Source organism: Amphiprion ocellaris, chromosome 21 (genome assembly GCF_022539595.1).
Source record: "Amphiprion ocellaris isolate individual 3 ecotype Okinawa chromosome 21, ASM2253959v1, whole genome shotgun sequence".
Taxonomy (NCBI): domain Eukaryota; kingdom Metazoa; phylum Chordata; class Actinopteri; family Pomacentridae; genus Amphiprion; species Amphiprion ocellaris.
Genome location: NC_072786.1, coordinates 13,586,738 through 13,607,579, shown reverse-complemented (window position 1 = coordinate 13,607,579; position 20,842 = coordinate 13,586,738). Strand labels below are relative to the sequence as shown.

At 40.8% G+C, this 20,842-nt stretch overlaps 1 protein-coding gene across 7 annotated transcripts in view; it reads right to left on the bottom strand.

Moving 5' to 3' along the window:
• Positions 1 to 20,842, bottom strand: part of impdh1b (IMP (inosine 5'-monophosphate) dehydrogenase 1b) — a 29,638-nt gene that overhangs the window by 2,610 nt on the left and 6,186 nt on the right. The window contains exons 1-15 of one of the 7 annotated variants that reach the window (XM_023284754.3): positions 13,186 to 13,346; positions 10,904 to 11,002; positions 10,668 to 10,748; positions 7,401 to 7,449; positions 5,843 to 5,944; positions 5,681 to 5,755; positions 4,957 to 5,163; positions 4,785 to 4,872; positions 4,492 to 4,691; positions 3,029 to 3,119; positions 2,810 to 2,905; positions 2,181 to 2,324; positions 1,838 to 1,982; positions 1,609 to 1,752; positions 1,439 to 1,522 (exon numbers count right to left, since the gene is read on the bottom strand). In XM_023284754.3, the coding sequence (XP_023140522.1) occupies positions 1,439 to 1,522; positions 1,609 to 1,752; positions 1,838 to 1,982; positions 2,181 to 2,324; positions 2,810 to 2,905; positions 3,029 to 3,119; positions 4,492 to 4,691; positions 4,785 to 4,872; positions 4,957 to 5,163; positions 5,681 to 5,755; positions 5,843 to 5,944; positions 7,401 to 7,449; positions 10,668 to 10,748; positions 10,904 to 11,001 (1,604 nt within the window). In that variant the 5' untranslated portion in view covers position 11,002; positions 13,186 to 13,346. Of the gene's footprint in view, positions 1 to 1,438; positions 1,523 to 1,608; positions 1,753 to 1,837; positions 1,983 to 2,180; positions 2,325 to 2,809; positions 2,906 to 3,028; positions 3,120 to 4,491; positions 4,692 to 4,784; positions 4,873 to 4,956; positions 5,164 to 5,680; positions 5,756 to 5,842; positions 5,945 to 7,400; positions 7,450 to 10,667; positions 10,749 to 10,903; positions 11,003 to 11,823; positions 11,971 to 13,185; positions 13,347 to 20,842 lie in introns of those variants that run through there. The other 6 variants (XM_023284755.3, XM_055006289.1, XM_023284750.3 and 3 more) reach the window with 6 other exon arrangements.

Below are 20,842 nucleotides of genomic sequence, written 5' to 3'. Positions count from 1 at the left end.
TTGAAACTCTACACCTGACAGGACCTGTGATCTCTGTATTTAACTCTTGCTGTACAACAGACACATCTCACATTACTGTAAGCAGCAGTCCAAAATCTCTCATAGGTGTTCAAATGGGTTGAGGTTATGGATGGGAGATCTGTCATCCTGGAAGAGATCACCTCCATCAAGATGGAAATGATTCACAGGATAAAGAGGAGAACACAGAACAACTCTGCTTTGATTTGCAGGGAGGTTTTACTCTTAAAGCATCTTTCAGACACGCACTCTGTTAATCTGATGCTAACTAAACGTGTCAGTTTCATGTGTGAATGAGCACCCTTGTTACTTTTTGGTAAAATTCACGACAGCAATCTCACAGGGTCGGACCTGTAACCTTTTTGTGTCGTTTTGAATATGGCACACATCTAAACTGTGTGCAGTCATATTGGATAGGATATACATGTGACATATGTTAAGATGTATAAAGTAATATGGGGAACATTTTCACATTTCAGCACCAATACTGGTCCCAAAACAAAGAACACCAGAGGCACAATTTGTTGTCAAAATCACAAAATGCCTCTCTAGTTCCTTTTTTCCCTATAACTGCACATCTGTTACAAGTAGAACTGTCCGTAACACACTGTCCTTGCCACCATCCTTGTAGCAATGAGCACTGATTTTAACAGATTACATTAATAAGACTCACTGATTAATGTAATCTAAGTTCTGACAAAACATTAACAGGAGCTGAAGTTTAGTTGGTTGATTCCAGCTGTTTGTAGCAGTAACTTCTTATAGAACATAATAGAAATTGTTCACAATACAGAGACAGAGGTAATAAGCTACAGTTAAATCAAGTGATACATGGCAAATTTAGATTTGTCTTGTGTTTATTAGTGCATTATAATCAATTATGTCACTTGATATTCTATCCAGTCTCAGGTGAATGACAAAAATGTCTGAAATGGCTTTATGTAGACAAGCCTAACCCAAATAATGCCAACAAAATGCCTGCTAACAGCGTAACAATCACCAGATCACTTCAAAAAACAATTCAGGGTTTTCTTTAAATCTATCACTTGTCTGTGTAGTGAAGACTTTGAAGGGAGTGAACTGGTGGGTACCAAAAATTAGTGGCACCTTCTCAGTGTTCAACCAGATGTGAAAAACCTAAGTCAGATATTCTAGCCTTGCCATTGGTTTAGGTAATAGAAACGGAATTTGAAAATATTGGTACTCATTGCTAAATTGTCCCTTTTCTTTGCCATTTTTATACAGACTGCTCATGTCAACAACTAACAGGGAGTACAGTAATATTGGGGTCAAGCCATTCTTCTGCAACATAATGAATAAAAACATACAAGCGAATCAACAAAGACAGCAAAAGTGTAACAGCAAGCATCTATATAATGTAATGCAGCAGAGGCATTTTGCTGTAAGTTTCTGGACTTACGAGTGGAGTCCATGAACGCCTCCCTCCACCTGTGCAGACATGGTCCGCTTCTCAAACTTCAGCTCTCCAGAGTACATCATAGAACTGAGAAAGACACAAACACTGTAAATATAAACGTACATGAAAGTTCAGTTTGTATTAGAAATCAGTCGTTCACACAGACTGCTCACCGGAGGACAGAGAGACTCTTTGCCCCAATGTCTTGGCAGCCATGTTGGATACCTGCTATCAGGTACGGTACAAACTTGTGGATGGAGCCTTTGTCCTGGACTGAGCCCGACACACCCTGGGCTACTTTGACCTTGTCGCCCTCACTGTGGATGAAACGTGGCCCAATTAATATTCATCCAACTGGATCACAATGCTGCAAAATTTGCACAAATTTGGCCTCCCACATACCTAAAATAGCGTTTCTGGCTGCTGGTGCTTTTCTCCATAGCGTCCAGGGAGCCCATACCACGATACTTTTTCAGCCGCACACCGTCTGAGAAGAAGTACTCTCCAGGAGCCTCAGTGGTTGCTGCTAGCAACGAGCCCATCATAACTGGAGTGGGAGATGGGAGAAATTTATCTGTTTTTGTATTACACAACCTACCCTCTTCCCTGCTGTGATAAACGGCTTTGTTGTTATAACGACTGGATATCTCTAAGGATAACAAGCTGTATGAAATACTAAGAATTAGATAAGGATTTTCCCCCTGCACTGTTACAACATTGTGTGTCACAATCTCTCAGATCTCACCAGTCGATGCTCCAAGAGACAGAGCTTTCACCACATGACCCACAGTCTGAATGCCACCGTCAGCAATGACTGGAACACCGAAACGCCTGGCGTACTCTGCTACCTTGTACACGGAGGTCCCCTGGGGCCGCCCACATGCCATCACTAGAAGGCAAAAAACATGTTTAACATGACAGCTAAGGGAAAAAGAATTGCAATCAGTATATTTCATAAGAAAAGCTGCTGTTTCACCAACAGAGACATTTTGATCCAAATACGTCTCTTCTGTTCTTTTTTGTAAACGTGACCCAGTCTGAACATGAGAGACCGGTCCCCATAGCAACACAGACCAGAGGCCTTGGCAAATCACCATGACAACTAGGAGTGGTCTCAGGGTATTTGTTACCGCTAGCAACTGATAGCCCTTTCTTCTCACTGTAGCTCATAGCCAGATACAGAACGGGTGCAGCAAGCAGCCAGATTTATGCCTTTTATCTCAATTCATTTTTTTCCCCTACATTTAAATTCTCAGTTTGCCATTATTAGGTTACAACTTAGTGCTACAGATTCACCACTTATCTAAAATTAAATTTCATTTTCCACTTTCAGTACTCTGTGTTGGGTGTGCATAAGAAGGATGAGTCCTGTACCTTCCTGTGTGATGCAGATGGAGCCGCAGCCCATGCCAACTCTCAGAGCATCCACACCAGCATCGATCAGATTCTTGGCCTGAGCTGCTGTGACCACTGTAGGAAGAATAGAAACAGTAAATGTTTGCACAGTTAGACAACATGTACAGCTTTATTTCCAGCCATACGTACATATTCAACATTTGTATACTGAAGTGTTTCCTATTTCAGTGAACTCACCATTTCCTCCCACCACTTGCAATTCTGGATACTTCTGTTTAATATAATTTATCATGTTGATTTGATACACTGAGTTGCCCTGCGAGGAGTCCTAGAAATACAAAAACATTAAAGGCTTTAATGTCACATAAATTGCATGGACCATGAAGTACAGTAGTCTTTAAAAAGTATTAAGGGCTACACAAAATGTGTGTGGGCCAGTCAGAGTGCTGCTGTATAACTATTCTTCCATTATAATGAATGCAACACCAAGCAGTGAGCATCAGTGGTAAAATAAAAAAAACAGACCAGTCTTCTATTTATACAGTTTATGCAAAGTGTGCTCAGCGCTTTTACACAGAAAATGTGAATAAAGTGTCTCTATTTTCCTAAGTGAAACTACTGTATACAGGAAATGTCAGCTTTGTATCACACAAATCTTCCATCTTGGAGTCTTTATCATCTGGTTGATATTTATTTTGCCAGTAGCAGCTGTCAGGTGCTTAGAAACTTTTAGACTTGCTTAATCTACTTTAGTCTGTAGATGTTAGTTTACCCTTAATAAACAAATTCCATGAAAAATCTGAAGTCGCATGGCACTGGACTGGATCCAAAAACTGAACAATAATTTCAAAATGAAAGCTTACCCTTTTCTTTTGTTTGGGACTCACATGACGCTACATTGTATTTAACTAGTAATAAATACATTCTGCACATCTGCAACAGTGGAATATCAATGAAATTCAACAGACAACGCTACTGAGATAACATCATCAATACCATTAATTGATGCCGTCACTGAGTTTTCCTGACAATTACCACAAGGAAACAACATAAATGCGTTGGTAACGTCCACATCATGTACATCAAAATGGAAAAGACGCTCATCGTTGTGGTTTCCAACAAATCAAAATTGCACAACGGCATTCACAACCCACTGGATAAAAATTTTAAAATATGGTGTATGGTATGCATTTTTAAAATCAATAGTAAATGCCACGTTTGTTGTGTGGGCAGATATCCATGTGCAAAGTAAAGAAATTAAACGTGGGTGCATTGTCACTGTTGAACAGAAGGCTAGCCAGTTTCAGTCTGAAATACTAGTGCTGGTTAATTATACAACAGTTACCTAGGCAACCAGAGCCTGAAATGTACACTCAATACCAACTGTCAGCCACAAAGTGATGGGCGACAAGAAAATGTTTATAGAAGTGGGAGCAGGTTAACATCATAACACCTTTTAGGCCAACGGGCTCATTATTTAGTGAAGACATCTGTTTGTCTTGGCATGCGACGTATGTGATATTAGTTTGTAGTGTTCAGGAGTTACAGCAATTTCTGAGAATGCAAAGTAAAAGTAAAATGCTAATTTATGCAACACTGTGCTCCAAAATTTAAACAGTTCCTCTCTTCTATGTGGGGCACCTGTGGTGACAGTATGAAGTTTCTACAGTATTTACAATCCAAGCTTTATAAACCCCCACCAGTACGACGACGTCCACTCCAGCTTGCACTAGCAAATCCAGTCTGTATTTGTCGTCCTCCCTGGTGCCGATGGCGGCGCCACACAGCAGCTGTTTGCGTGAGTCTTTGGAGGCCAGCGGGTAGTCTCTGTTCTTCTTCAAATCCGTCCTGGCAATAATGGCCACCAGCTCGTCGTTGTCGTTTACAATGGGAAGCTTGCCTAGACACAGAGAGAATAAAACAAGGTTATTAAATCACAGAAAAGAGACCAAACTCCAGCTTGAAAACTTTCAGATAAATCCCTTGAACTCACCTTTTTTGCTGCGCTGCAGAATATCATTTGCTTCTTTGAGTGTAACACCAGCTGGAGCCACTACCAACTCCTCTCTCTTAGTCATAGCCTGGAAGATCACAGTATGATAGTCAAATAAGTGACTTTTAAACAGATAGATGTATTTTTTCTTAAAAAACATAAATATACACACCTCCTCCAGAGGTTTGTCGTGGTCTTTCTCAGAAAGGAAGTCTATATCTCTGGAGGTGACAATGCCCACCAGTTTGCTGCCCATTTTGCCTGTCTCTGTGACAGGAATACCAGAGAAACCATGTCTTACTTTGGCCTCAAACACATCCCCAACTGTGTGGCGTGGACTCATAACAACTGGGTCTGTGATAAAACCCTGCTCAAACCTCTGGAAACCAAGAGAAAGCAAACATTATTATTATTATCCTGATTACAGCACATGTGCAAAGCAGCAAGAATAGCACAAAACCAAACTCCACACACAACAAACGAACAGCAATACACAACAAATCAACGATAAAAGTAACAAACATAAATTAAAACGACACACACAAAAACAAACAAAAAACACACAAGTCAGACAATTACCATATCCTAAATAGGGACAAGATGAGACAAAACAAGAGAAGTCAAGGGTATGACTCACTGGAGAATTAAATTAGGTTTGTTGACAGCAGAAATTTAGTCCTTTTGATTTGTATGTAATTTTGTACAGCTTTGTGAGAGTGGTGATGGCGACAACAGCAACAACACAGAAAAAACATCAGCCATAATCTTACTACCATCACCATCACTGCAGCTACTGCTAAACACGCTAACTGAGCATTTCACGTAGCTACAAAATGCCATTTAACATAAAAACAAAACATAGAATGTTTTGAAAACAGCACATAATCATAATTTACCTTAACCTTGCGGACTTCATTGGCTTGGAATTCTGGTGTGCAGTTGTGATGAATAATGCCAATTCCTCCCATTAGCTACCAAATGGGAAAAGAATGATACATGGACTTTACAATTCAGCAGGAAAATTCGCACATTATTTCAAAATTTCATCAGTTTCTTACCGCCATGGCAATTGCCATTGCTGATTCTGTAACAGTGTCCATCGGGGAGGAGATGAGGGGGGTTTTCAGTGTGATCTTCCTGGTGAGTGCTGATGTCAGATCCTATGAGACACGGGAGGATTTTTGATGTTTTGTTCATAATCCACCAGGGGGCACACTGAACCAAGGAGCATTATAATAAACTACTGAGGTGTCTTTATGTGGTTAATGCTTCTAAATCAGTTTCAGCAGATTTCTGTGAGGTTGGAATACATGACAACAGCTCCTTTAAAGTAAAAATGCACAGAATTTTAGTTTCAGGATCACTTAGTGCTCATCTGTTTCATTCAATAAAACACATGGTCCATCTAAAATACTATCATTCCTTTCAGGGGCAGAAATCTGACACTGTCTGGAAAAATGGAAATAAGCCATCCCACAGTATCTCCAACAGCCACATTCACTTTCGCTTATCACCGATTCCCACAACAGCCAGCATGTTGACATTCCTCAAACATGGGAAACCAGCAAATGAAATCTGTGTTATCCACGGTTTCGCCTTTATATCGAGAGACATAAACTATGGAGGCAGCTGGCTGTTTTTCTTAGGAGTTCATGGTAACGGCGAAAGAAATCACCAAACACTACCTCTCCATTTAAAAAGGACAACTACACCTACCTGCTAAATTCAACTGAGAGTTAGAAAAGCGTGTGAAGAACATCACGACCCCCTAGAATGTCCCACAAAAGCACCACATGCATGCGGCCCCTCTTCAAGTTTCTAACACCTTCACAGTGCATGCAAACCTGAAAGTGTTACAAATTTCCGAACTCTTTACAACTCGAAGTGGTGACTGAAGCCAAACGTGCAAGCGTGTTGTGTTGCTCAAGCTTGAATAGGTTCACTATCCAGTGAAAAAGTAGGGCAGAGCAAGACTCTGTGGAGACAACCAAACCATGACAACATGGCAGGAAAATATCTCACACAGTAAAACAAGCTCTCTGTGACTCTGGAGGAAACAGACGACAGATTGTAGACAAATCAAATTAAAACGATCAGAAATGGACAAAGCAGCGGAGAAGGATTTCATCTAAAGCCCTGAGATTAGCTCTCCCGTCATCTGCTGGGAGAGACGGATGAGCAACTGACCAGACACAAAGGTAAACACAAGGGTGAGGTAGCAGCCAGCGGGTGACCACATCAGGCAAAAATAGCAGTGGCAGCAAGAGAAGAAAATGCTGCTGACAGTTTCAAACGGGCAAAAACAACACTATTTTTTATAAAGGCTGCAATTATAAAATGGAGCTGAGGTCTGGAGTAGAGTGGTTTGTTTGGGAAAAAAAAAAAACTCCAGTGTAATAAGGTTGACTGTTTAAGAAAAGCCTCCACCAAAAACAGACTGTCTGCTGACAGAGCCACATTTGCCATCACGAGAGGAGTAGAAGAAACTGAAGAAATGATTGGCTTGCTGGTCTACTCAGATGTTACGCTTACTTGTGACAATATTATGAAAGGCGAACAGACCTCGCATGACCTTTTGGACTCACTAATATGCCCTCTACACATATGAGTACTCACCACTTCGTCTGAGGTAAAGTCGATGAAGCCAGGCAAGATCAGGAAATCACTGAAAGACATAAACAAAATGCAAAGTGAGGGGATGATTGTCATAAGTTAGAAACACTTTAAGGTCTAAAGCTTCATTTACACTTCTTTAAAAATTCCAGGAGGTAAAGATCACCTCATGTTCAAATCAACATGAATTATCAACACTTGTAACAGCATCTCAAAATAAATAAAGACTGAAACAAATCTGTACTTTGAGTGGCTCAAAGCAAACAGGGTGAACTGAACAGTGAACAAATAAAAGCACTAGTGAAAGGATGGGAAAACAACACAGACGTGAAGGTGATAGTAACAGAGCAACTTAGATTAGTTAGGAATTTGAATGAACTTCTGATTGCAATCACCAGCTTACTTAAATATTGGTTGTTTTTTTAAGGTGATGAACTCGGCAGTTGTTAATTTATTTTTCATGTAACATTTTAAACAAAGACAACGCCGTAGTTTACTATCAATTGTTGAATATTCTTTTGTGTCTCTCCGTGCTTCCCAGAAAATTACAAAGTGGCACGGGGGCTGAGTATAGATACAAAGTGCAGCTGGGTGCGTCCTGTTCTTGGTAAAAAAGCTACAGTTGACCTCTTTCAGCTCTTGTCAGCCTGTATAAACACAATGAGAGGTAGAAAAAGATGAGTGGAGAAGCCAGACCCAGACACAAGAATGATGTGTTCGTTTTCCAGCCAGAGTCTGTATGTATTTTGTGGTTTTGGCAGATGGGTGTAAAAATAGGCAGGGTACAGATGGAAACATGGAGGAATAAGTGAAGCTTTATATTGCTAGTGGATGCTGGAGGAAACTATGAGGCATAAATAAATGAAACAGATAAATAGTTTGCACTGCTGGTGGACAAAACCAGTCTAAGCGAAAAAGTGGAGGCCTGATCTGCTTGGAGATCACCCTCGTCTCTTCTGCTTCAGTGTGGGAGTGGAAAAAGAAAGTCTGAAATAGATGCACAAGATGGGACACTGCACATTTGTTTCCCCTCATTTTAGACAGAAAACGCCCACAACCACCAAGCTAGGGGCCAAGCGGGAAGCCCAACAAACATGTGCTAGCATTTAGCAGGAGCCACAAACCTCAGCTGCAGCACACAAGCTGTACCTACTGACTCGAGGTCAGCAGTAAACCAGAGCTCGCTGTGTTGGATTCAAACACTAAAGAAAACACTAGCTTGGTTGTACCTGATGATGATTTTCATTTGACTGTTAAATGTAGACAAATGCATGATGCTAAGAGGGAGTGTTTCAAAGTGAAATCAGCGGCCACAAATTGTCCTCACCTGCCGGTTTGTGTCCCCGGCATGAAAGAGAATCCAAATGCCCACGCAGAGAGAAAACATCAAAGAATCTACGAGCATCGCAATCAGGTGTTCTGTAAATGTAGCATCAAGGTGGATTTCTACAGGTAACACCTGCTCATCTGAGTTGCATCAGGTTGTCACTGCAGGCTTGTATGCCAAAGAAAAAACACCAGCAGACTTATTTCACTACAGTTAGCTGCAGGAATTTATTTGTAAACCTCAATATCAGATTTGGAACACCCCAATTTACTCAACTAAAACATTTTACAGCAAGTAGTTCACCACACAACTTGCCCTTAAGGCTATAAAAGCTTAGGCTGATCAGATTTTGTTGTAATTAATGTCAGAATGTGTGCTAGTTTTGGACAGTGTTTCCATTCCAACTGACAAGACTACACAAGTCCCACAGACTGTAGCAGCATGGCATGTAGCTTTAATTATGTGGTTGAGTTAAGATCGTCGGTCTTGTGTGAATAGCAGTAACCTCCTGTTTATGTACGGCCAGCAGCCCGAGGCTTGTATGAGAAAGTGTCATGAGATCACAGAGATGTTTTGATGAGATGAGACAGACTGTCTATATTCAGGCAGAAGTACTGGTGCACCTATACTTTCAAGTCCACTTCAGGAGCACAGACAGAAATATGGAGCATGAAAGCAGATCCGACAACATGTTCACAGTTATCTTCAGAACAGGATTTCTGCACCTGGCTGAAGGTCACAATAGTGCAGGAAGCCGTTTCTCTAACAAAGCTGTTTCTGCCTTCCTGTGTCTGTGTGACTTTCTTTTTCCTCTACTAAGAGCCAAATGAAAGATTTACACTTATAGAATTTACATTCATATCAAAAAAAACTTGAAGGGGAGAGGTGAGAAACTTCAATCTGCCTCAAAGACATCTACAACAAATGATGAAATTCTTGCACTGTTATTTGTATTGAAGTTGTCATAGGGTTCAAACAAATAGCTTTTAAACACCGATGCAGTCTTTCCATCCACTAGCCAGCCCCATCCTCCCAAATTCCTCCCGAAATTCACATGATGTCAGTTCAGGCAATCATGTGTACAACCTTTCCTTCAGACGTGAGGCACTTGATTACACTCAAACACCGTAATGTTTTCTACTCAATTAGCTTTTGCGAATGAGAAGCAGCATGTTAGGGCAAAGAATTCAAAGACTGTCAGCTGATTAAAACCACATAGTAACCCATTAACTAATGGGCCTTCAGGGCATGATGAGAGGGCATCTTAAGCATTGATTGTAATGGTTGTTAGGACCTATGGCAAAAGCATTGTGAAGGATTCAGGAGAATGTTCTCAGAGAGAATGCAAGGAAAAAAGAAAGGGCATGCTTCTCAGTGCCCAACAACCACTACACTTGAGTTGTACAAGTCTTTGTCTTTTGTTATTTGTGCTAATGAAAATAAATGGGTGATTGCACAGATGAAATGAAGAAAATTATTTCAGTCAGAATGCACAATGAGGTGATTTATAAAGCACGTGTTACCAAAATGCAAAGCAGAGGAGAGTAAGAAAAGTAAGAGGTGAGACATTAGTGTGTAATTAGTACCTTTATCAAAGGAAAGTGCTTGTGAGAAAAGGCATGAGCTGTTCTGTCATGCATTTCGCATTTACAGAACAGGTCATGCAAGTTGATGATTAGCTGAAGTTAATAATGCAGTTATGTCCACTGGAAGCAAATTTCATCCCTGTGACCAAGATCAAGTTAAGCATTCAAACAAGCCCTGCATTTACCTTCTGCGTTCATGCACTTGAGCTCATGACAGCAGATTGAGACTTTGGAATAGTTTGTTGCAGTCAAAGTAAAGTTGCTTTAGTAGGACAACCATTTGCTTCCCCCTCATGAATTTACTATTTCGAGAGACAGAGGATTTTTAACAGTTTGAAGATGACTGTTTTTACTCACTTGTAAGTCAACCCATCTCCTTTAGAGCATAGCTCTTCAGCCGTATGACCATCGGAGACAACACACTGTTGGTCAGATCTGCTGATTCAAAATGCGTTGGCCATTACAAAGCACTGGTGCGTACACTTCAGCCACCACTTCGCATTGGTGAGGTTTTAAAATCAGGAAACCTTACTTTGAAATAATTTAATTACTTTAAAGAGATGTTTTTGAGTGAGTGATGCAGGGAATCTTACTTGTATGTCAAGCCGTCTCCGATGGAGAAGAGCTGCTGAGCTGAGAGTCCATCTTCAGGGACGTAGCCTGTACCACCACTGATCAGGTAATCCGCCATGCTGCAAAATGACAAAGAGAATCAACTTTAATCAGCTGCGTAAGCCAATACTCAACATGCAGATGTTTATCTACGCTCTGCTGATGCTGTGCAAAAACACTACACATCCACTCTGCAGGCTGAGCTCTGGTGACCTTCTCACAGGAAGACATAACCATAGCAACATCAACATCCCCCGCCAGCCTCGGGTCAGTGCGCCTGCGTGTGAGGTACAAACGCACCCGCTTCCTCCACAAATAAACCTCTGAGGAAATTGAAGGCCAAATTAGCAAACTGGCCTTTTTTTCAATAACCACATTGTAGGTGATGAAAGACACAAATAGCGACCACATAAAATGCACGATCGAGCAGCACAAGCACGTCACACACAGGAGTCCTACCGCGTTATTTTTTCAAAGTGGGAGACAAATAGAGCGCTTTTTCAGTTTCGGCGTTAAAAAATATTAAGTCTGGGATCATTTCCAAGTGTCAATACAAGCCGATCCGAAAATAACTCGAAGCAAATGACAACAGCGCAGCAGTCCTCAAACGACCGCGTGTGAAGCAAAACATGGCCGAGTGACCCACTAACATCTAACTGAACCGCTACAGATAGTCGAACATGCTTCATAATTTTCAAATGATAGGTACTGGACAGTAATGCGGCATTAAGTCTGAAAATAAACGTTTTCCGAAGAACACACAATCCCGAAATTGTCGTGCCGTCTCCACTCCAGCGATTTCGTTCACTGGCCTGGTGACCTACATTACATTATCAGAAGCTAGCAAACATCAGCTACCTGCGCCACATGATCGTAGTTAACCAAACACGACGTTTCAAACCTGTCTTTGTTGTTCGTACAGAGATGCGGCACCGCAGCGTCCGTGCTGCTGGCCATCCGTGTTACATTATCCATGCTAGTGTTATCCGTATTAGCCCCCCGCCTCTCTCTGCTCCTCACAATGCAGAAGCACATGCCTGGTTATCGCTGCGTTTTTGGGAAACAGCACACGACCCACCACGCAGCACTTAACGTCAGTAATACATATTTAAGGATTGGCTCATTTTTTCCAACTGCCCTATTGGACTAACGGCTGAAAGAACAGTAAAAGCTGAAAATCTTAAAGCAATAAATAGTGTTTCCCGTGTTTAAACCATGCCGCATTAAAGATTCAGGGCTTGGGTATATTAAGTAATCCAACATATCTCTCTGTCCCATACACCGCCTCTCTGGGAATAAAGGAATGCTGTTTTGGCAGAGTTTTGGACTGACTTTGATGCTGCATTCAATTACTGGGGCTTTATGCCATATAACATGCGAGTGTATGCAAGGTGATAGGACTACGTGTACTAACATTTCCAGAGATACGAAAGAGGAGTGGTTTATTTCGAAATTCATGGATTTAAATTCAAATAATATCACTTAAGTTAGATTAAATGAACATGTTTGTTATTTAGTCACATTAAAAACGACATAAATGTCTCTTTACGACAACTAGGTTAGCTAGTTTGACCGTTAGAACTATTAGCCTGAAGTAGTGACGTCTCTCTTGTTATCAAAGGTTTAGAGGCAGTCTTATCAAAATGTTTCATAAACAACTGTTAATATGGTTGACACTTAACCTAATATACAAGCATACATGGGTGTAATTGATCTGGAAAGACTGCTTGACACAAATAACGGTTTTAACAAGCGCTTCACAGCTGTAGATTTCAGAAACTGCACGATTAAGCTAACGTTGCGATGCAATTTTGCTGTTAGTGCGATAAAATGGACATTAGCATAAACAAGTACGTAGTTTCTCTGGCATTGTGGAAACTGTAAAACTGTCACAACTGGTGCTAATGTTTTAAAAACGTAAATGAAGCCGAACTTTCAGCAGCCCAGACATGAGCACACCACTTAACGTTGCACTAGCAGACATGTGGGAGCAGCCGTTAGCATGTAGCATTAGCGGCTTGGGCTATTTTTGGCTTCACCTACGAGAAAGCCTCCTGAGACTTCAACGAAAGCTTCTGCATCCTCAAACGAGTAAGCAAGTGTATTTAAGTACATTTACAGCCGTGAACTCCCGACATATTTTCATGTCCAGCAACGTTAGCTAGCTATCTCAAGGGAGCTGGTGCCCACGTTGACCGAAAGGAAGCAACTTTCCAGATGTGAACAAATGAAAGCGATGTTAGCCGTACGAATTCCCCTTTACCTTAAAGGAAACACACGATGAAAACGCCGGTCTTTGTTGGCTCCAAGATGTAAAAGTACTGTTCGGCAGTGTAGTGGATCAGAAGTGATTGCCTGTCGCTGTGTGCAGACAGTGTGTGTCGGTGTTATGTACTAGCGGCAGCAGCGTCACATCCCCTCTCCTCTCCAGGCGGGGTTAACCCTCTGCCTCCTGCTGCTGTGAAGTCAGACCCAGCACTGAAACCAACAGGGTTAAATGTCCAACCACACATAACCCCTTTACTTTACTGAAATGCTGCCAAACCGGTTTGGAGTGTGTAGGACTCTGCTCCAGACATTTTATGACTCTGTGGTAGCGTCTGCTATTTTCTATGCAGTGGTCTGCTGGGGAGCAGGGAGCAGTGAAAGGGACAGAAAGAGACTAAACAGACTGGTCAGGAGGGCTGGTTCTCTCCTGGACTGTTCCCTGGACTCCATAGAGGAAGTGGGTGAGAGGAGGATGTTGTCAAAGCTCACATCCATCATGGACAATCCCTCTCACCCACTGCATGTGACACTGTGGGGTCTTTAAGCAGCTCCTTCAGCAGCAGACTGAGACACCCACCCTGCAAGAAAGAGCGCTATCGCAGGTCATTCATCCCATCTGCTGTAAGACTGTACAACATCAGCATCACTGGATGATGTTAACATAAACTGGACTTTATCATATCATCTTAAACCATGGTAAAATCTACACAATTCCTTGCACTGCTGGCATTTTCTGCACTTTTACATTTATTTCACAAGTCACTTTTTGCTGATGTCATTTATTTATAGTGTAGCAATACTCTATTCATTTTTCATCCTTATTGTACATATTGTATATATTACTGTTATTAGAATTATTATCCTTACTGTATATTGCTGCTGTAACGGGAAGTTTCCCCTGACATGGGGAGTAATAAAGGTTTATCTTATCTTATCTTATCATCAGTTTGTTTGTTGTTCCGCTTCATTAAACCCAGTGACCCATAAGCAAGTGCCATTGATGATGAATGATTATTATTATAATCACTCACAATTTCTGCTCTAGTTTCATTTGGTCAATACTTCTAGTTTGTTTGTTTGTAGTAAAAAATGTCTTTTTGTTTGTTTGCTTGTTTGTTTCAACGCGTGTTTGCTGGATACAGTGCCTGAACAGGCTTGAATGGTGATCCTTGTGTGCGTGACTTTTAACACAATGAAAGAGGCTAAGTGTGACTCAGCAATTCTCTCATTGCCAAATACCCAGGAGTGTACAGTTCCTTGGTGTAGATACTCGGTCATCTAGTTCATGTTAACCCAAAATGCTTCACTCGAAGGCAAATGGACTCTTTTTTTGGTTCCTTAAACTGTATAAAAAAATGTTGGACAACTTGACCAGAAATGGTGCAGGAGTGCCTTAAAAGTTCCATATTGTTCTCCTTTTCAGCAAAAATAATAAAAATCTCACACTCATCAAAATGTGTCTTTTAATTTTCTAACTCAAAATACTGCAGTTATGGTTCATTTCATCATGACTGTCTAACTCCTGGGCTGCACAGTGGTGTAGTGGTTAGCACTTTCGCCTTGCAGCGAGAAGATCCCTGGTTCGCGTCCCGGCTTTCCCGGGATCTTTCTGCATGGAGTTTGCATGTTCTCCCTGTGCATGTGTGGGTTTTCTCCGGGTACTCTGGCTTCCTCCTGCAGTCCAAAAATATGCTGAGGTTAATTGATTATTCTAAATTGCCCGTAGGTGTGAATGTGTGAGTGCTTGTTTGTCTTTGTATGTAGCCCTGCGACAGACTGGCGACCTGTCTAGGGTGTCCCCTGCCTTCGCCCGAGTCAGCTGGGATAGGCTCCAGCACCCCCCGCGACCCTAGTGAGGATTAAGCGGTGTATAGATAATGGATGGATGGATGGATGGATGTCTAACTCCTCGTTTCAAGGCTGTTCTAAATGGGCTGTTTCATTCCAATGAGCTCCTGCTGGTCCCGCCCACTTCAGGAAGAAGATGCTGTCTGTGTCTGTCAGTCACATGTTGAGCTGGACTGCTATTGGCTAGTTCGGTGTGAGGTAGCACCTGGGTTGAACTGTTACCGGACTGCAAAGCTGGGAGGCTGTCTAGTTGTGAAGGGGCTTAAGGAACAGCAGACGTATACAGCCTTAACATCATAGCGTTTATTACTGTTATTAACCTCAAAGTTATAACAACCATAAAACAATAAACATTGATTTTTATCAAATGGAACCTTTAATTTAAAGTGCAATACAACTAAGGACTGCTAGGCACTTGTTCCATACAGCTTTGGCTCCCATAGATTCCCATTCAAAAATCATAATGAAAAGCAAAATGAATACAGTTTTTTATACAAGTCAATATTTTTTTTGTCAAATTCCCACCTACTGACCAGTGTTCTGGCACTCCATCTGAAAATCATTCCATATTAAACAGAAATAAGGCTTCAAAATGGATGATGTTTGGGAACTTGCTGGCTTGATTGGCATGTCTGGTAAGGAGTGATCCTATGCTTTATACAATGAAGGAACGGAGTCAAACAGGATTCAGACTGGTATAGGTAAGCAGGCATAGTGTCTTTAGGCTTTTTTACCCTGTCAGGCTCCTCTCTTCTTGTCCAAATTTCATCACTTATGGCCCAAAAAACCCAAGATGGCCACCAGGAAATAGTGCAATTGAAGCTTCAAAATAGCAGTCCACAAACCCGTGGGTTAGTCGCTACATTCATCTTTTATGTAAAATCAGTGTTTGGTTCTTGAGGACAGTTCACCTCTTATTGCCATCCACTAAGTTGATATTTTGTGTGAAGGCTCATACTTGATTAAATCAGCAAAAAGTTCCAGGAAAAACAGTACAACTTCAAACAAGAAAGAGAAGGACAGAATTTATGTTGGTAATGTGTCTGAGAAACACAACATCCATGTGCAATTCAGACCCAGCAATACTTGGGGACAAAAACTGGTTCACATGATGGATAAAACACCCAAACACAAGTTGAAAAATGTTGTATATGCAGTCCAATGCAGCAAGGAGTGCTCAGCCTATATACAGGAGAGACTAAATATCTGGTCCACAGATGCATTTCTCAACACGAGCCAGCTCCTCAAGACACGACTCAGCACTAAATCGACATCTGAAGCATAAAGGACACTCCTCTGGGGACAACGATGTCCATAATCTAGACAGAGAAGACAAATGGTTTGTAGGAGGAGTTAAAAAATCCATTTATGATAAACTGGAACAGCCATCTTTAAACAGAGGGGTCTAGAACACCACTTATCCAGTACTTTTCATGCAGTATTGAGATCCCTGCCCAGAAAGTTTCACCACAGTTATCATCTTGAGTCATCAATCTTGGGTCATTAATAGGTCATTCAGCATGTGATTTGGGAGTAGGAACAAATAGCTGGGACTCCCCATCAGTCTGTTTCTTGATCTGTGAGGGAGCTGGGAAGCATTACAAAAGTGAAAAAGGTTCAGAAATGAGAGAGCGGAGGGGCTATAGGGGATTTTTGCTGAGTTTGATCTCTGCTTAGTGTTTCTTTAGTTTACTGTGTGTTTTATTTCATTTGTATCAGACTGTAGTCATTTGCAGTGTATTTTAAGTGTAAATGCTGTTAAATTATTACTCCCCCACGGAACACGGCAGAGTTGTGACAATTGGTGTACGTTTGTCTGTTTGTCTTGCTGTGCGCAACATTACTCAAAAACGGACTAACGGATTTGGATGGAATTTTCAGGGAAGCTCAGAAATGACACAAGGACCACCTGAATAGATTTTGGCAGTGATGCAGCTTATGGTCTGGATACATGGATTTGTTAAGGATTTCTGTATCATTGTGAGATAGCGGCACAGCGTCACTGTAACTATGACGACAAGGGAACGCTACGTCAGCTGCCTGCTGATGATCACATGACTGCGATCCTTCTACAAATCCACCGCTGCGGACTTAATGGGACTTATCCATCAGAAATCATACGACTGAGCCGCCTCGGCGAAGTACTGTGCTCTCTGAGTGATTTTCTTCTATGTATGTGTGTTTTAAATGTAAGTGTGGGCAGGTCACAGTAGTGTCACTGGGGTGGGAGGAGACTGTATAAAGGCCAGGTGAGCGATCAGTGCAGTGTGTGAGAAGGAGGGGGTCAGGTTGAAGCTCTCGCTCTGCTGCCGTAATCGGCCACAATCCACTGCACCTTGGTGACTCCTTTGTCCTGCTGGTTTTGGTGAGCTGTGCATTTTTTTTTTGTATGTGGAAACAAGTAAAATCTGGAGCTCTGGAATAAAACTCATTGCTGGTCGGCTGCTCTTTATTGCTTTCTTGTTCTTTCCGTTTGTAGGGGCTTGTCACCATCAAAACCCTACACAATCCCAGAATGAAATCTTTCATGCTATAATTTGTCTTAATTTAGGGAAAAGTCACATTTAATCTGAGCAGCAGTCTCTGAATTTTGGTCACATGTCAGTGGTCTTAAGTGGATTAAATTTAATGAATACCCAGGACTAACCACATTTTATTCACATGATTACAGTTAAAGCATGCACAGAAACTGCATGTACTATAACAGATCGTACCTCAGGCTGGCTATGATGACTTGTGGAAAAAGCTTCTGTCGCGGCTACTCCCTTGTGATCCAAAATTTCCTTGTTATACAAAAGAATGTGAAACCTTACTGTGTATCAGATTCATTGTCTTTTGTTTGTTTTAATACTGTAAGTATGCAATATACAGTTTAAAAAGTTGGATACCTGTATCCAGCTGCTAATATGGGAATTTACACGTTGAGGGATCAATCTTATCTTATCTGATCTTGTCTTTTTATAGCAGCAAAGTTCCATTTTCGGTAACAAAAATACAAAACTCATTTGATTAAATTGAATGAGAAAGTCTTGTAAGAACAAATTGAAAGTCAGTGTCAGAAGCTGCTCAGTGGAAACCTTGTTGTGCTGTCACAAGATAGTATAAGTGTTACACAGAAACATGATAGGATTAAATTGTACATACAGACTGTGCCTTTCCAGCATGCAGTACACACACGTGCACTTGACATTCAGTCAGCAGGCCACATAAACAGGTGGCATGAGCTGCTGACCAGAAATGTGTGTTGACATACACTACCATTTAAAAGTTTGGGGTCATCCAGACAATTTTTTTCATGTGGTAACATCATTGCACAAGGGTTTTCTAATCATCAGTTAGCCTTTTAGCACGATTAGCTAACACAATGTAGCATTAGAACACAGGAGTGATGGTTGCTGGAAATGTTCCTCTGTACCCCTATGGAGATATTCTATTAAAAATCAGCTGTTTCCAGCTAGAATGGTCATTTACCACAATAACAATGTCTAGATTGTATGTCTGATTAACTTAATGCTATTTTCATTGAAAAAACTGCTTTTCTTTAAAAAAATAAGGACATTTCTAAGTGACCCCAAACGTTTGAATGGCAGTGTATATCTGACAGTATCTATTGTCATCTCTTGTATGGTTTCATAGCTCATAAGGGGCAGGACGACATGTTTTCTTTGTGAGGTGTGTTGACTTCTTCGCAATGTCTGTTGTGAGCAACTAGACGCCATAGTGATATGAACAATCTAGAGCAGGGGTGTCAAACCTGCGGCCCGTGGGCCAAAACTGGCCCTCCAGAGGGTCCAATCCGGCCTGTGGGACGACTTTGTAAAGTGTAAAAATTACAGAGAAGACATGAACTGCAAGTTGTAAATTTGTAAAACTCTAAATTTAAAATAAATTCTCGACTTTGACAAGTTGTTTTGATCATAAAGTAAAACACAAGATTTGTGTCTCAGTTGTGTAACATTTTGTCTTGTTTTTGTTGTTGTCTGACTTTTGTTGTTTGTCTCATGTTTTTGTTGTTTTGTGTTTCCTTTTGGTCTCGCTTCTGTTTTTCTCTTATTTTTTTGCCATTTTGTGTTTTACTTTATTCATTGTTTTGTGTATTGTTTTTGTTTTGTGTTTTTTTTTGTCTCGCTTGTGTTGTCTACTTTTGTCATTTTGTTTCTTGCTTATGTCATTTTTGATGTGTCATTTGTGTAATTTTTTCTTTCATTTTTGTCATTTGTCCATTTCTTTGTCGCTTTGTAAGTTTTTTGTCTAATTTTTTGTCTCTTTTTTTGGTTTGTTTCATGTAGTTTATCTAATTTTTTGTCATTTTTGTCATTTAGTGTCTCATTTTTGTAATGTTTTGTCTTGTTTTTGTTGTTTTTTTTGTCTTGTTTTGCCAGACTTTTGTAACTTTGGTCATAAGGTAAAATACTATATCCTTCCAGATACCTGTGACTAAATGTTTTGTTCCTTTGAAGACACTCTGTGATCTGTACGTTGTAATATGTAAATGATAAACTGAGGCATAATGTTGTTGAAATTGAATTTATCTTTCTTAAGAAATTTCAGGTTGTTTGTAATGTTTTGTAAAAAGATAATTCCTTAAATGTGAACATTTTCAGAATGTACTTTTTTGCACTAAAACAAAGGACAAATTTGGAGTTGTGGTTATTTATAGGTTATCATGCTTTGACTTTACTGGTCTGGCCCACTTGAGATCAAACTGGGCTGAATGTGTCCCCTGAACTAACTCAAGTTTCGTTGCATCAGCTGACGAAAAAGCAGGGACAGAACTGGTTACACTTAAAATATAATTAAATGTTTACAACCACAAGTCTAGAAGGCTGAGCTGCAAACATGTAAAGCTCAGGGGTATTATTTACAGAATTCAGTTGTTGTGTAAACATTCTTGCAAAGATGCATTTCCTATACTGAACAGAACCACATGGTGTTTCCTGTAACCCAATATGAATCACAGTCCTCCCTTGTTCTATATTAATCTTAGGTGAGGGTTATGTCTGCCAAGGTGACATAGGGGATCTGATTCTCACTCTGTATTTGTGTCCAGTTAAATGTAGGTCAATGCAGAGTTGGGTCAGTGGTTCCTTTATGCACTGAAGCTATTCTGAGCACTAGATTCAGTCTTGTTTATCCTCCTTGGAGCATCAGAGAAGTGTCAGACTGTACAAGGGGCAGAAGGGCCAGGTTAAAAATAGCACTGGCCAATTTAAGATAAGCCAATTTTCGTTGTGATCGCACCTGTCCATAAACCACAACTGACCTTCAAAGCACCAAAAAATTCAGTACGTCATTCAAGCAAAGAATTCACCCTCAAGCACATTTGCAAACTGATCAGATGCAAGTGTGTGTCCATGTGTAATCTTAGCCAGCAGCATCAAATGAAGTAAACTGGCACGTGTACCCTCTTAAACGCACAGTGAAAGCATGAAAGAACTAAGCCCCCAACTTTATTTTATTTTACTGTGACTCTGAGGATAATTATTGGCGAAAAGTCATTTTTATGTTTTTAGAACCAAAACCGAACCTTTTTTAAAGGTTCTTTGTGCATTCTGTCAGAACCACTGGATGTCACTCGTGCATCAACATCTTAGACCACAACAAACACACACCTCCCTCTCCCTTGAGTTTCAGTTACAACCAGAAAGGTTGTGCACACAAGAGCAAGCAAAAATAATTCAGCCACAACCATTAGCCCAGGCTAGCATTACCAAACACACTCCATTTGTGTGTGTTTCACTCTTTATGTGTCTGTTTTCTCAATCCATCGGACCGGAGAGGAGCTGTGTATGGAAACAGACACA